This window comes from Phalacrocorax aristotelis, chromosome 2, assembly GCF_949628215.1.
Source record: "Phalacrocorax aristotelis chromosome 2, bGulAri2.1, whole genome shotgun sequence".
Taxonomy (NCBI): Eukaryota; Metazoa; Chordata; class Aves; order Suliformes; family Phalacrocoracidae; genus Phalacrocorax; species Phalacrocorax aristotelis.
In genome coordinates, this window is record NC_134277.1 from 15,681,340 (window position 1) to 15,697,127 (window position 15,788).

Consider the following 15,788-nt stretch of genomic DNA (forward strand, 5'->3'; position numbering starts at 1 on the left):
ATTGGTTATATTCTGTTCTGTCTGATTTGATTATATTACAGTTAGCTTGCAGGTAATAGGTAAATAACTTCAGCGTGTATGTACAATGGGCGGTGACGGCCGAATCATATTCTAGCTGCTCAATGTAATATTTTTATTACTCTCATAGTATCTACACTGCCAGTTTTTATTAAGACAAATTGCCATCATTTCCATACAGCTGGATGGCATGTGGGGAGTTCACCATTTCAGAGGACTACTCAGACTAACTCAGGCAATTTAGATGTCAATAAAACATTCGCTGCTTATTTCTAGTTTTATCATTGGTTGTAATTTATACTGAGAACTGAAATGTTAACACATGTAGCTGAGTTTATTTTAATTGTATCATTAGAGTAATGAACCTTTTTGAAATACAGTGGTGCAAATGGTAATATAATCTAAGTTGTTTACATTCCCAATTAGGTATTTAAAACAAATACAAGGATTGAGCTCTGCGCTTGAATGCTGTTTCCCTTCTGTCCCCATGTCAGCTAACGTTAGACTAAAACAGTGCAGGTACCAAACTTCCATTTATAATTATGGTTTCAACAGGGCTGTAGACTTGCACAGTGTTTTGAAGAGGTTCACACAACAGTTAATCACATTCTTGAAGAAGTTGTAGTTTAAAATGTTTATAATGGAAGAACTGATGTTAGAAAATGTGTTGACTTTAACTGGGCAAGATTGAGCAAGTTCAAATGCGCCTATATATTTGTATGCTACATGGTTGTGTTTAAACAAGTGTATATATACTGACATTTGTATTTTATACTAGATTAGTTTGCAGACTTTCAAAATTTGTGTTTTGCTAATGTAGGAAACATTGAAACTGTAGCAGAGCTACATCTCCACTTATCAGGATTAATGGTGGTGGCATACGGCAGGGGAAAAAATCCATTTAGTTTTTAGGTTATTGCATATTTTCAATATCAGGTCTACTCTGTTTATCTCCAGGTACTGCAACAACAAACATGAATTCCTATAATGCCTTTTTCTAGAGTCATATTCTTACATCTAACTGTAATATACTGAAGAAATACTGTAGGAAATTGATCAGCTTTTGTTACTAGCATTTTCAGGAACATGTATTTTCTGCAAGTTCTAGGAGAGTTTACTCTGCTATGCAGAACCACACTCAGGAAATTGTTTCTGGAACTGTGTCTAAAGCGATCTTTTGCCCCATGTGTTTATGTAAAAAAATTAAATAAATTAAAAGGCACTGTGAGGATTCAGGTTTCAGATTTGTCTGAGGCTGTTCATCCAGCTGTGAATCTGTTCTCAGTGACTTTAGCTTTATATGCCTTGGTTAACCTAGCTGTAATGTTTACTAAAAACCAAAGTCCTCATGAGCACCGTATGTTGTGTCTTAGATGAACAATCTTGCATTAGTAGAACTTGTAGACTTTGTTTAATGAGAATATTTGCAATTTTGACTGGTAGTTTATTTACTTGTTATGTAATTTTACTGTTGGTTAGGATTAGTAGTATTTTTACTAGATTTGACACCTTAGGTGAAGTAAATTTAAGAAATTATAAACCATGCATAAAGATGCATGTTGCGTTAATAATTTAGAATAACTTCAGAATCTAAAACAGTAGAAAGCAGTGTTTCAAGCAAAATGCTATGGAAAACCATCGATGGACCCATTACTTTGTAATCATAAGTATGTGGAGACATCGGGGTAAAATAATCATTCTTTTGTATAGTGTATTATCATAGTATTAACTTGGAGTGGTATACTTTGTGCAGAATGTTTTGATTTTCAGCATGTAGATAATTTGACATTTGTATATTTAACCCTATAAAAAAACCACCTGTTGCAGTTACCGTGTATGCTCTCGTGCATGCATTGCATGCGCAACCAAATCCTGAATTGTCTTTGGGCATTGCAGAGGAACACACCTGCATCAAAGTGCTGTTGGGCATGAAGTGAAAGAAAAGGAAGGGTAGACTCAATTCTTTCCTCTCCCCCTCATATGTTTTGGTGGTTTTCTCTTAAATGTAGCATTCCCAATTTTATATTTGCTTACTTATCTCTTCCCCATCTAGCAATATCCTCTTCAGTAACGTCACTTTGGGGTTCAAAGACATTGTCGGCTCAGAGAAGTTCAACACATCACAAGTGAAAAAGTCACAAACTTGTTTTCTAACCTTCAGTTTTGTATGTATCAAAACTATAATTCTGAAAAAAATAATATAGTGAAGGCATACAAGTTTTTTCCTTTTTATCATTTACATTCATAAGTGTTATTTTAGTGCTTTCTGCAGCTATAAAACAATCTGTAAAAATTTATTTTTTATAATTATCAGTTTTAACAATTGAGACTGTGTTCAAAGCTTGTTTTAGTGAACAGAAGGAAAAAGGGGTTGAATCAGTATTTTAAAAATTTGTTTTGTTTTACTTCCTGTGACAACGTACCTTCACAATTATCAGCAAAGTTTAGTACAACGAACAGAGTACAATATGGTCATTAAGTTAGTGTGTGACCTCTGTGGACTTTTAGAATTTTTTGTCATGCAAACTATTAGAGGATTGTGAGAAAGGCAAACAGAAATCCACCTAAAAATCTAGATAATGCAAGGTGTTTCATTACCTTGATGGTCAGAAAAAAAAATCATGGAAGAATTGTTTCTGCTTTGGGAAATTTGGGATAATTGGTTTTGCCTTTTTTTATTTTCTTTTTAATGGGAGATGGTGGGTTGTTAGAGGGAATCTACAAAAGGTGGAATTTTCCAAACCCAAAGTATATCTACTTGGAATGGGGAGGGGTAGAACTAGATACACACTATTACTGGCTGTGTTTTCAAGTTTGGGTGTTTTTGTTTTGGGTTTTTTTTTCTTCCCCTCTGAAATGCATGTATTCTAGAGAAATGATACTTCAGCTTTATAGAACCTTTCTGGTCCTTGTACTCACCAGTGTTATTGCAAAGAGATGCAGCTGAGCTAAAGTCAAGCCCAATCACAGTTAGAATCAGTGGCTGCGCTCAAGTGGTCCATCGGGAACCAAGAGAGGGTGGAGAAGGTTTGCCTCCGATGGGAACCCTGGGCAGGTCGAAGGTGCAGTATGTTAGGTATTTGCAAAATACACTATCAGTTTGAAACAGAATAATGTCACTTAAATTTTAATGTCTGACTCAAACTTCATTTGATGGTTTGTGTTGTCACAATGCTTTATGTTGTTTTTCTCCTCACAGTCTGTTTACATGTATAGATCCTTTCAACATCATATCTTAATGTCTCTAGGTGGTTCCAAAATGGAAATACTACTAGGATTGTTTCCCTTACTCCTTCATCTGCCTTGTAGGGGAAAACATATGACTGTTCTGTACAATAAATGCCTTATTTGCATATGTTTATGATAAATTGGTAAATGAAGAATTTAAAGTGGAAGAAATAAGTTAATTTTGCTTTTCTGACCCATTTGATGAAGTGCTCAAGTGCATACATAACTTCTGAGCGCATGAGGAGTCCTTTTAAGCATCACTGACTGCTCATTTATTTGAGGTATGTGTGAACTGAAGTGCTATGATCACTGAAAGTTTTGGGTTAAAAGACATATGTGGTCTTGCAATCCCTGCCACACAACCAAGTACTTTCCACACCGTGCTTTGAAAGGACTTCTGAAAAAGTAATGCTGTTGACTTGGATGATGTGAATTTGACCCACTGATACATCTTGTGGGATTTCAAAGTAAAGCTGATCTTCTTTAAAAACATCAGTGTTGATGCAAGAATAAGCCTGAAGATTGATCCTTCTTCAAACCTAGAGTTCAGGTATAGAAACATCATTGACTTTTCACACTGTCCTACCAGTACCTCAGAAATCCACACTTCAGGATCCATTTCATAATTTCAAGATTAAATATTTGTCTACCTTTTCTCTCTAATAATGTCCTTAAGGTGACACTGTGGGTAAGCACTAGACAGAGGTGACCAACTCATTGTACAGAGATTATCAAATGATCATTGTCTTCAGTCATTACTGAACCAAGTAATTTAAGATCATGTGCTGAGTTAAAAATGGCATTTAAGTTTTTAATTTCCTCTTTGCTGTTTAGTAAAAAAAGTTAAGGCTTAAAAAGAAAAGCATTTGTTTTGCATGAAGTTCCTGAACCCTCTATCCATCCTTTCATTATAGGCTGCTTATTATATGACATGACCCACGTTTCACTTGCACAGAAGCAGTAGTGATGGATGTGGTATTCTCTGCTAATTCAGAAATTCAGATTTTAAGTTGAACCTGTTCAACTTCAGTTAACTAGCATAAAAGATACCAGCTCTCAGATGCGTAGTGCTTCTTGGTGCTTTTACTGCTCAGAAATCTTGGTCTTTTGCAAGAATGGACGTGCTATCATCACACTGCCTGTTCGTTCTTACTTTTAAATGATGTGCTTGATTCACCTAGGGTCTTTGTTTCATGGATAAGGGATAATAATTCAGGTAATGCTTATAAATTATTTGAAAACATGATATTCTACTTCAAGGTAAAGGTGGTTTAAAGTTTAGTTTCTATAGTGATTATGATAAAATATTAAATCAGTAGGATTTTCTATGTTGCAAATTGTTAGAACAGTAACCATTTGTAATCTTAATGTTCCAGGACCCTGGGGCTGCTGGTAAAGCGACTGGAGAAAGGTGGAAAAGCTGAACAAGAAAACCTTTTTCGTGAGAATGATTGTATTGTCAGGATTAATGATGGAGACCTTCGGAATAGGAGATTTGAACAGTAAGTATACTTACAGCATGTTACATAGCATTATTTAATCTTTAACACTGCACCTTGCAATAATTTAACGAAATGAAGTATTTAAGAAAAAATTGTCTAAGCTTGCCTTTCTAATAAAGAATAGATACACCAAGGGACGTTAGTGGTTTTTAATTAGCCAAACTGCAAAAAATTCACGATGATTATTTTCATTAGAGTAGATGCACTTCTCATTTGATTGTTTTTGCACATTATGGATTTTTTTCTTTTTGCAGTGGTAAACTGCTTGTCATGAAATTCCCGTTTTTTGCTCTTCTGCTTGCAATGCATCATGTTCAATATATGTGGACACCATGGAGACTTTATTTTCAACATTTTAAAAATATCTGTGGTTTTGTATGTGTGAGAACTAACGGTCCTAATATGCAGAAACTTCCTGGAGAAGTTTGAGAGATCATAAGTATTTGCTCAGTGGAAGCCTGGACTTATAGAATCATTAAGGTTGGAAAAGACCTCTAGGATCATTAAGTCCAAACGTCAACCCAACTCTACCGTGTCTCCTAAACCATGCCCTGAAGTGCCACGTCTTGGTAGAATCCCAAAATGGTGAATCAGACAGACTTTTAAAAGTGAAATGAGGTTGTAGTTCACACACAGATAATTGAAAGAGAAAGCAGAAAAGAGGTATGCAGAAAATGAATGATTTCAATGATGATAATATTGTTCTGAAAACCCTAGGATGTTGAGGGCGAAATACTTAATTTACATTTGAAATGTGTTTTTTATTTCTGACTCTAACTTGGATTGGAACTCGACCCTGTACCATATGGTTGAAAGTAGATTGTCTCTGTTTGTTCCGTGGTCCTGAATCACAATTTCTGAAGTCTGTGAAAAGACTTGTTGTCTTCGCGTGCTTTGGATCATGACCTAGAGCCCGATGTCTGTCTGTGCAGGAATAAGCATTTTTTTTCTATTTCTTAATGTGTTCTGAAATACTACTAACTTAGAAAAAGCAGAGTGTAAACTAGACTTATTGTGAGACTGCGTATACTCTCAACAAATTATGGAAATACATGGTCTTTGTATAAAGTGTAATTTTCATTCTAATAATTCTGTTGTCACTGTGATTACTGTATCTGAAGAAGCAATTATAAAGGTTCAAAACAAAAGGACACTGCAGTTCTTCCATAGAACTCTCTGCATTTCAAGACTGTGGTTATGATATTTGCTTTTCAGAGTCCAGCATTTGGTACATTAGTTGTTAAGCTTATTTAACCATTGTGTTACCCGTAGGCAATAAACCTTAGCAAAAAACAGACCAAGTAGACTAGTGAACAGATTCAAGTTTTATGGTTTATGCTTGAGTGCGATGTGTCTGTCAGCTCGTGTTGCTTAATTAACATCACTAATTATGCTTATAATGTCTTGTAGTCTGCCAGTCCTAATTTGCTAATTTTCTGTTCATTTTGAAACCTAGAGCACAACATATGTTTCGCCAAGCCATGCGTACGCCGTTCATTTGGTTCCATGTGGTCCCTGCGGCAAATAAAGAGCAGTATGAACAGTTGTCCCAAAGTGAGAAGAACACGTACTACTCCAGCCGGTTCAGCCCCGATTCCCAGTATGCTGACAGCAAAAGTATTAACAATTCTGGACTTCACACGTTACAAAGAATGTCTCGAGCAAGTAACCAGTCTGATCAAACGGACTCCTACTCACAGCTACCTCATAGTGTGAATTCATCAGGGAAACCACCCTCCGGCCTGGTACCATCACCTCAGAAAGTTCTCACCTCCACTGCAAACAGTGGGTATAACACCAAAAAGATAGGGAAGAGGCTCAGTATACAACTGAGAAAAGGTAAGGCAGTAGCGCACTCCTCATATAGCATGAGGTATGTGTGTGTCATGCACCGTTGTATTGGGCAGGACAGCTTGCACAAGCACAGGGGAAGTGATGGATTGACTTCGAAGCCAAGTGGCTGAGTTCTCCATGACAGTACTCCCAGGAGTTCAGCTGTGCATTCGTGTTGTGCAGTGTGTTTGCAAAAGGCTGTTTTGAAGAGTGCTTTAACACTGTTTTGTGTCTCTCAACTAAGCTGAAGTGCAGGAAGTGCTACGAATTCTGTTGGCCAAGACCCAGGGAGTGGTTAACTATTTAACTAATAAAAGTAAATAAGCAAAAATGGCCCATATTCTGTACTTTACAGGTATCATGACTTTAAATTGAATAACTGTGGTTTTGCTGCTAGATTTTGTGTGGTGGATCCAGTTGGTAAATTGGACTTTCTCATTTCCAGCTAAAGCTTTTTTATTCCACTGGGATGTGAAGAGTCTTTGTTCGAACGGTTGAGATGTAATGAGATATTTCCTATCTTAGGCCTTGTTCTAATGTGTTTGAATGGGGGTGAGAGACTATTTAAAGGCAGAGGAGAAAGCAGTGCATGCTGATCTCAACACCTGTGTTATATGTGCACATTAGATGTACTGGTACATCCATGGAATTTGTATGATGTGTTGAAAGTCCTTAGTGAGAAAATCTGGTATTTTTCTTTAGTTACTATCTAGGTGCTTTTAAGATAGTTTGAAGTATAATAAAATGACATTTAGATGCAAGTATTTCTTGCCTCTTGGGAAATGATTTTTAAAAAAGATTATACATGCTGTAAACTTTATGGTATTAAAATGAGTGCGTTTAAGGTTAGGTATCTCCAGAGGTCCCTTCCAATCCCCACCATTTTGTGATATAATTTGATCCCTAGGAGCAAGAATAGTGTTTACATTACACGGCAAAATGTTTACCTATGTGACAGTATTCTCTGTAAACTCAAAGCACGTTCCCCTTAGAGTACTGTATGTGCTTACGAGTTAATAATTTTTATTAATTCATCTTTTTATCAAAAGGTATTGAAGACAATGCGTTGAATGGTAGAGATTTTACAGTTTCACAGGTACCAGGCTACTTGTCACATTATTATTATGCTTTCCTTTATATGAACTTCACATGAACCACCAGATTGCTTCTTTCTGGTTGCTGAATTTTAAGCTCTACAAGCTTGGATGACATAAGGTTGAGTTGACAGTTTGCTTCTGTTGTTGATACTTCTTCAATAAATTCTTTAGGCCATCAGCTCAGATCAGCGAGTGTGGAAAAACTTATTGTTTTTGGCTGAGTAAGGAATCACTCTGCTTGCAAATATGCTCTCAGTCACTACAGTGATTTCTACCTATTTTTTTGTGTCTCTGGAAGCCTGTAGAAATCTCTCTCAAACATTACATAAAAGACTTCTCAGCCAGGAGTGGAAGTACCCATTTCATATAATTTAGTAGCATCAACAAATGAATATAGAATATGGGAACACAATATCTTTGCATGAAATGAATGTGCCATTACAGCTGCTCATAAGATACAAAAATATAATTTTGATTCTTTGACTGTGATGTGAGGCTATGTTTTGGTCCTCTTGCACTGCATAGTGTTTCATAAATACTCACCCCACTTCTATAATGTAATTTAGCCTTGCTGGCATCAATATATTAGATGGTTTTGGATGAAGATACATGCTACCAGTTGATGGAAAATGATCTGTAAGATACTTTAACATGCAGTTCACACCAGAGAAGTTTGGTGACTATTATGCTAGTATAAACTTTGAAATCCATATCTAGAATGTATTTCAGAGGTTTAGAAAGGATAATTCTTTCTAACAGTTTGCTTATGCGAGAATACTACTTATGCAGAAATGGCATCAGCTCAGATTATAGACAGACAGAAACTATTTAGTGTACTGTATTTCATGCACAACGATATTAAAAAAATGCATAAGGAAGGATACTTTTTTATCATTGCTGTCTTTCATTTGTTAATATCCACTGTGAAAAGAGGCGTGTCCTCCCATTTTGGCTTTCATTTGATCACTCTGAGAACATACATGTGGAGCAACAAATTAAACAAAACACTTAAAGATGCCCCCGAGTAGTTTGTTATAAACATGAGTGCAATAGGAATGTTGATTGTCTTTGATTATTTCTAATGAAGATTGTTGTAATAATACAGGCTTTATAGATATTTAGCAAATGTGCATTGTAGCTAACAGACAACAATGATTTCACCAATTACCATCATTAGATTAAAAACTCCTTATGGGGTGCATGTAAGGCTTCATCTTGAAATTCACTTTTGATTTAACCTGTGCATTCTGGTTAATGATGTAGTGTCTGAGAATTGACTCTTTATCAATACAGACAGACCTTCTTTATTACATCTGTGCTTCTATATATTGCATGAGCTTTATTATATAAAATGACATGGCAAGATAACCCTACAGTATGTGCTTCTGTAATTATGATTTCTTAATATTTATTGCTGTTTTGGCATTTTAAAATAACCTGAACTTTCATAGGATTTAGCTGTTTAATAAAGTCAGCAGAGAAGGTCAGTCATATGTTTCAGTCAATGCAGAATGTTTGTTGGCTTTTCTAAATGAAAATGGATATCTGTTTATCTTTCCTTAAAGGTCAGGGCCTGAACTTTTAGCATATAGATGTAGGGGTTATTGCTGATATTCTAATGCCATTAAGGCTGTATAACAGTCTAGCTTAATAGCTCACACAAATTAAGATAGTACTAAGGGATGACAGTGAGCCTGTGTTTATATATATTTTGGTGTAAGCTGATACACCGTAAGTATAAATAAATAAAAATAGTTCTTTACAACTAATATATAGAGAAAATAAGACCACTGGTATAACACCCAGAGTGTTAGGACAAATTTTGACCTCATATACACCAGGGGAATTCCAGAGTGTTTTTTCTTTGACTGCAAGGGTTCAAGCCAATGCAATTCAGGGAAATTTAGGCCGGCACTTATAAATAATAAATAACCAATGATATAACAAATTATTCTAAGGCTTAGTCTGTGAGCGCTGAGTAACTCACAGCATTTAGCCTGATACTCAATGAAGCAGTCAAAAGGCTGCTTTTCAGGTGGACATTGTATTTATATATTCATATAATACTGGTTTTGACATCACTGTACTAAGACAGGCCTGAAGTACTTGGTCTTTAAATTAGCTTCACTTTATTTGATTGCCGCCCTTAAGTATAATACTCATTGCATCGAATCATTTCTATCTATAACTACATACTTGTCTAGCAAAATTAAATATATAATTCTTGTGGTAAAATGTCAAAACTGAACTCTTTTTTTTTAAGTTGGTCCTAGTTCCACCAAATATTTTGCTATTTTTTGTCTGAAGTATTCAGTGCATCAGGACTTCAGTCCACCTCTTGCTGCTTCCAGAGCGCAACTTAACTACCAGCCATGGGAGTTGTGATCATCTCTTCCTTTTTGGCCCAAAGACTGTTTCTGTCTTGCAAAATAGTATAGCTTCAAGAGAAAGAAATGAGTGACACAACTGCACGATGCCTTACAGTGGAAAGAGGTAGGAATCACCAGGTCCATCACAGAAAGGGCATAGCAGCCGTGTCCTAGGAGATGGTGAGTCCTGAGAGGAAGGAGGAACCTTCATGCAGTACAATGGAGAAAAATGGTTAAATTGTAGATTTGAGAAAGATTATGAGACTCCTTGCTCTTCGAAGTTTCTTGTTGGATTCCTATTTATTTTGCTGGCCCTTCTGTGGTTAATAAAGCTACGTCTTATATGCAGAGCTGAGCTTAAACACTGCAAGTCCCACCAGATGACTGGGCACTCTGTTATGGTATGGTGACGCTCAGCCCTGCCGCACCCAAGGTCCTTTTTGCAAGAAGTCATTAGAGACACAAATAAGTTGCCATGGGTAGTTTGAGAGTATGCTAATTTAATATGGCATCATATTTGCTGTGGAGTAAAGCACATATGTGGACGATTACTTGTTTTACTTGAGTTTATGTAGCAGAGTGCACAAGGCAGGACCCTGAACTTGTCTGTAAGATATCCTGCATCATGTATCTGAAGTGTACAGATTTACATACATTTTTCATCATACTCTTCTGTTTTCCCACACAGTTTCTTGAGCCAGACTTTGAACTGACATTTTAAATTTTTATTTAAAATTTATTTTGAAATGATATGTTCTCTTACACGGATTTTAGAATTCCTCTTCAGATGCAGTTATGAGTGTTTGTCACTTTTGAAATTAAGCATGTAGATTGCTAAATTACTTAAGTGACCTTGAGAAATGAGATTCCAAAGTGAAGCAAATAATTTTGGGCATTATTACTCACTGAAGAAACACAAACTACATCAAGTTTAATCTTTCCATTTTTTAAAAACACTTCTGATCACTCTCTATTAGCAGGCTGTAGCAAAAAGGGAAGAATGTTTCTATTAAAGATTTTCTTTATCAAAGAAAATCAAAGAGATCAAAGATTTTCTTGAGAGTTCTGAGCTTTGCTTGGGTAAAAAAAAGTTGCTCCAAATCATTCAACGACACAAAAATGGGCATGCAGTTAACTTGTCTTGATTGTGCATGTGGCTGCAGGAATTTTATAGGCAGCTGAGCAGTCAGCCTTCTAAGCAGTCATTTGCACGTGCAGTTACCCTGACTACGCATACACAAATTCTGAAAATACGGGGCTTAAACTGGGAGCAGTAAAATAACTTTTCAGGAAGTATCTAAAATGGCACTGGTTAGTTTAGTGAAGCTTCTGACAATGAGGAGAGCGTATTTGCGCTGTTCACCTCTTACATGAGGTCCGGTCCTTAACAAAACCTGTTTCTTAACATAAAACCGTAGGATACTTATTTCAGCAATCATCCATCTGTATGTGGTTCTCGAGAAAGAGTCTACTGTGAAAAAGCAGGAACTCGGAATGCTTGGAAGGAGAGTCTCTGCGCTGATTATTGTCAGAGAGTGTTTGGCCCTTCTGCGTAGTTTCATCGTAATGTTATCTCGCTCTTTATTCTGGATCATTTTATAATCTAATACTTCCCTTAAGTGGAGATGCTTTACTTTTGTAATTTTTGTGACTTTTTGTCACAAACTGTTCATATGTGTAACCAGCCTCCCTTATTGTTTCAGAAAAGGGAGAGTGTGTTCTTTATCTTTCATGAAAAATCTGCACTTCTCCTTAACAACCCTTTATTCCATCTGAGGACCATTCACCCACATGGATTTTCCATATTTAAGTTGTTCTGAAATGTTCTGTTTCTCTTGCATAAGTACTAACAAATGTGGTGCCCACTTGTCTGGTTATCAAACATTTTCCATTGTTTTAGAAGTGAGTTTTTCTTTTTTTTTAAAATGTAGGGAGATCTGTACTGAAGTACCTGAGAACTCGTCTGCATTTTCTTAAATTAGAGGAGAAAGAAGGGCATGATTTATGGCTAGCTCTGTTTGCAGTCCTGAAAGGGAAAGTAACTGTAGGACAAGTATCATAAGAAGTTGACAGTGTAGGTCCTGCAAATGTTCCTTATTGGGGTCTCTGAACTAACGTCCTTTTGAGAGTGGTATGAAAGTACTGGAGGCAGTGCAGAGGTGATGCTTGCTTTTTGTCTCCATGTTCTGGCAGCATTTTTACTCAGCAGCACATTGTACTGCTGAGAATTTAGATCTGCAGTTGGTGCTGGATGAGGAGCACAAAATTTTTCATGGAGAACAGCCTTAGAAAGACAGAAACGTTATGCCAGACACTCTTCCCACAATCGAGAAGATAACCCTAGCATTAGTGAGAAATTAAACACTTCTTCACTGGGAGATAACAGAAAACCTAGCCACATCTAGTAAGACTTACTATTTTTTTAGCATCTCATCAGTTTATGATCAGGCTGATTCCAAATAAGATTATGATGTTCATTTTGAATATGTATTTAATTAATTTCCATGAAAGATTTTGCCCCCCTCCAATCTTAATGCTGCTAGAACCAGTTTCCTCCAAAAGAGCAACTGAAGCATCATATCTGTCCCTCTTCTGTACAACGTAGTTCTTTTACTATTGTAACTGCCCTTTCTATTCACCTAAAACTACTCTCTTTAGCTCAGAGCTGGCTGAGCTCTTGAAGGTAATGCAACCTTAGAAGGCGTGTTCAGCATCACATTCAAGAGAAAAGGGAAGCTCTAACTTGTCGAGGGAGATGCTGATTTATCATAGAAGCCTAAGAATTTAAATTACACAAATTAGTGGGTAATTTTTAAATGTTATTATCACTCAGTGTAATTTGATTGTTGTCAGAGATGACAGCTATAGAGGGAGACGTTTTCTATCCTCTTTCTTTTTAAAATCTATAAGAGATTAAGTTGTACATAGCTCAAATAATCTAGACCTTGCAAAGTAAAGCTCCCAGCTTTGAGTTGGATGACTCCCGTGTTTTCAAAAAGATGGAAATGCCTTCTATTTTCTATTCTTGCTCTGGTTCTGCCTGTATGTGTGTCCAGTTTCTTCCATATTGTTAGTATAAATCAGAGATATCAGAGGAGCCTACGGTATGTTTGCACAGTTCCCTCATTATTGTGATGCAGTTTTACACCCTAATACTGAAAACATTTTAGCACCAGGGGGATATTAAGATGTTACATCATTTCTATCAACAGGACAACTGAAATGCCTGAGATAACTAAATCAGTTGTGTAAATAAAAAGGAAAAAAACCAAGCTTAAATCAATCCAGTTACAGAAGTCAGATTTCTTTTTGGCCTTGGTCAAATGTATCAATTGATTTCCCAGTCTTGTGAACTTCTAGTTTATATACAATAAGCACAGGAGTTTAGGAAGCTGTATTATCCAGCTAAGGGCAGCCCTAGTGCACAAATAGTAAAATGAAGCAGTGAAAAAGTAAGAGGAGAATGGCAACCAAAAGCTGCTCACGCAGAGCTCTACAGAGCAGCATAGCAAAGTGTAGCCCAGTTGAGGCCCCCTCTTTCCACAGAAACAAGTGATTAGAATTTTCTTCTGCTAATATCTGGACTCGGTGTGGAGTTGTGGCGATCTGCTGGCTTTGGTTAAGGCTTTCTGCAGATTTGACAGCAGAAAATGCCACAGTCCAAATTTATATGCTGTGTGCATTTGTAATGTGAACATTTCGACTTCCGTTTTTTCTGCGGGGGCTTGAAGTGGAGTGTGTGAACCAGACATCTGTAATGATGCTGTAATCAAGCTATGGGGATTAAGCTTATTAATATTGAAATATTGTCCTGGGCATGCAGTCATGTTCTGATATTACTTTAGAAATTTTAGCAGACAAAAGTATACTCAAAGAGCAGTATTCAACCCAGATCCTTAAAATAGGTAAATTCCATAAAAAGCTGAGATGTGTCTTAAAAAAAACCTTACACCTATACAGATCATCTTCTCATGTTGCAGGGAGTTAAAGAGCTCTATGGACGTTTGAAGCATCATTAAAATTGTGAGGTCTCCAAAGTAAAATATGGATGTTATGAGATCTAATATTTTTTTTCATCTCTGTGTAATAGCACTGATAAATTTTATATCAGCCTGGAAGTGGATGAAGACTTTCAAATTCAAGTGTCAGTTTTTCAGCTATCGTGAATGCTGCAGATGCAAGGAAGGGAGGTTGTCTCATGGTAGTTAGCCTAGAGGAATTGATCCAAATTTCCTAAACGATACAAGCTGCATGCATTTGCTGTGGATACATGAGGACTTATGTACTTTCAAGATGAAGACTTTAAAAGGTCCAGCCCTGTCACCTGTGTCGACTTACTTCTTAACATGATTACCATCTTGATAATAAAATACATTGTACTAAATTTTGATCAAATGTAAATATGCAGTTTCCAGAAATCTGCATGTAGACTAATGTTGACTGTATTGGACTCCTGCATCCTTTTCACATGTGTGAATATTAACCTGCTCAGTAAAAATCCAGACTTAGCAAATGAACATGGGGAACAGTAACACAGAAATTAATTCAGGCTTTAACCTCAAATGGTTATATAGTTGTGTTCACACCAGTTGTGTTCAACTTCCCAGGGCTCAAAGCTGAGGACTGTTGCATAAAAGCTTGGCTTCTGTCTGTCCCTGTGATTTTATGCAAAGGGGTGTGGTGTGCAACTTTTAGGGACCATACCTGATATTGCTGAGTCCTACCTGCAGGTTGTCTTAGGAGGTCAGATGAAATGTAGGTTGGGCATGCATATACCTAGCTAGTGAACTTGAACTGCAGACATGTCTTGACAACCTCCGAGATGTTTCAAAGGGAAGTTGTAGATGCTGACACTCTGTCAGGGATGTGTTCTGAGTGGACTTGATGTGCAGTATGTGTGTGTGTGTTTCAGTGTAGAGTTTCGAAGGTTGTTGATAACACTGGACAGATTCCATCAAAGAGCGGAACACAAATGACCGTTCTGCATAGTAGGAAAGGCTTCCGTTTGTCCTCTCAGCTTGTGAATCCTCAGCTGGTGGGGTCCTAAGGTACACTTCAATAACCAATCACTGGCATAATTTCTGTGAAATATGAGCAAGCCTCATTTGCCGTATTGATTGGACCCCCTCTCTGGATTTTTCCAGGTCATCTTAACATCTCTGTTTTGCTTCAGTCAGTCTTAGCCAAGTGTAGTCAGTCACCCGGGTGCACAGCAGGACCTCAGAAGTGGCAGCCGGGCTCTGCTTCCTGCCTGTGTGGCAGAAGGTGGGGTGGAACCCAGCAAGAGCCAGGGTGAAGCCCCGGGGTAGGGGAGCTGTTGACAGCAAACAGCCCGAGGTCCCTTGGAGCAGAAGAAATGAGACCAGTGAGCTCTGGTTCTGTCTGTCACCTGCTGGTGTCCATAAGTGAGCTGACAAAGCCCCGTGGCCAGCAGTGTCGGTTGACTGACATTGCTGAAGGAGTCACAAAAGAGGAAGAAGGGATCATTGACAAGATCCAGATTGACAAGAGGGAAAGCAGTGGTAGGGTATCAGATATGCTTTGTTCTGATTCCTTGTCACTCAGCTTGTCTGAAATAGAAAGTTGGAAATATGGCAATGAGTTGGAAATCATCAGAACAGAAAGTTGCAAGGAGGGCCTGCTGAGCCACCTGTGCCAAGACTCTGCTTCAGCTATAGCGTTCCTATATAGGCCTTTTTTTTCTTTTTTTGTATGCACTAATTCTTGCATCATATATATGT

At 37.3% G+C, this 15,788-nt stretch overlaps 1 protein-coding gene across 22 annotated transcripts in view; it reads left to right on the forward strand.

The window, feature by feature from the left end:
• The window catches only part of PARD3 (par-3 family cell polarity regulator), a 464,268-nt gene that overhangs the window by 247,534 nt on the left and 200,946 nt on the right, over nt 1-15,788 (forward strand). For all 22 annotated transcript variants that reach the window (XM_075082466.1, XM_075082475.1, XM_075082472.1 and 19 more), the window contains 2 exons: nt 4,623-4,748; nt 6,205-6,587. In XM_075082466.1, the coding sequence (XP_074938567.1) occupies nt 4,623-4,748; nt 6,205-6,587 (509 nt within the window). The remainder of the gene's footprint in view (nt 1-4,622; nt 4,749-6,204; nt 6,588-15,788) is intronic.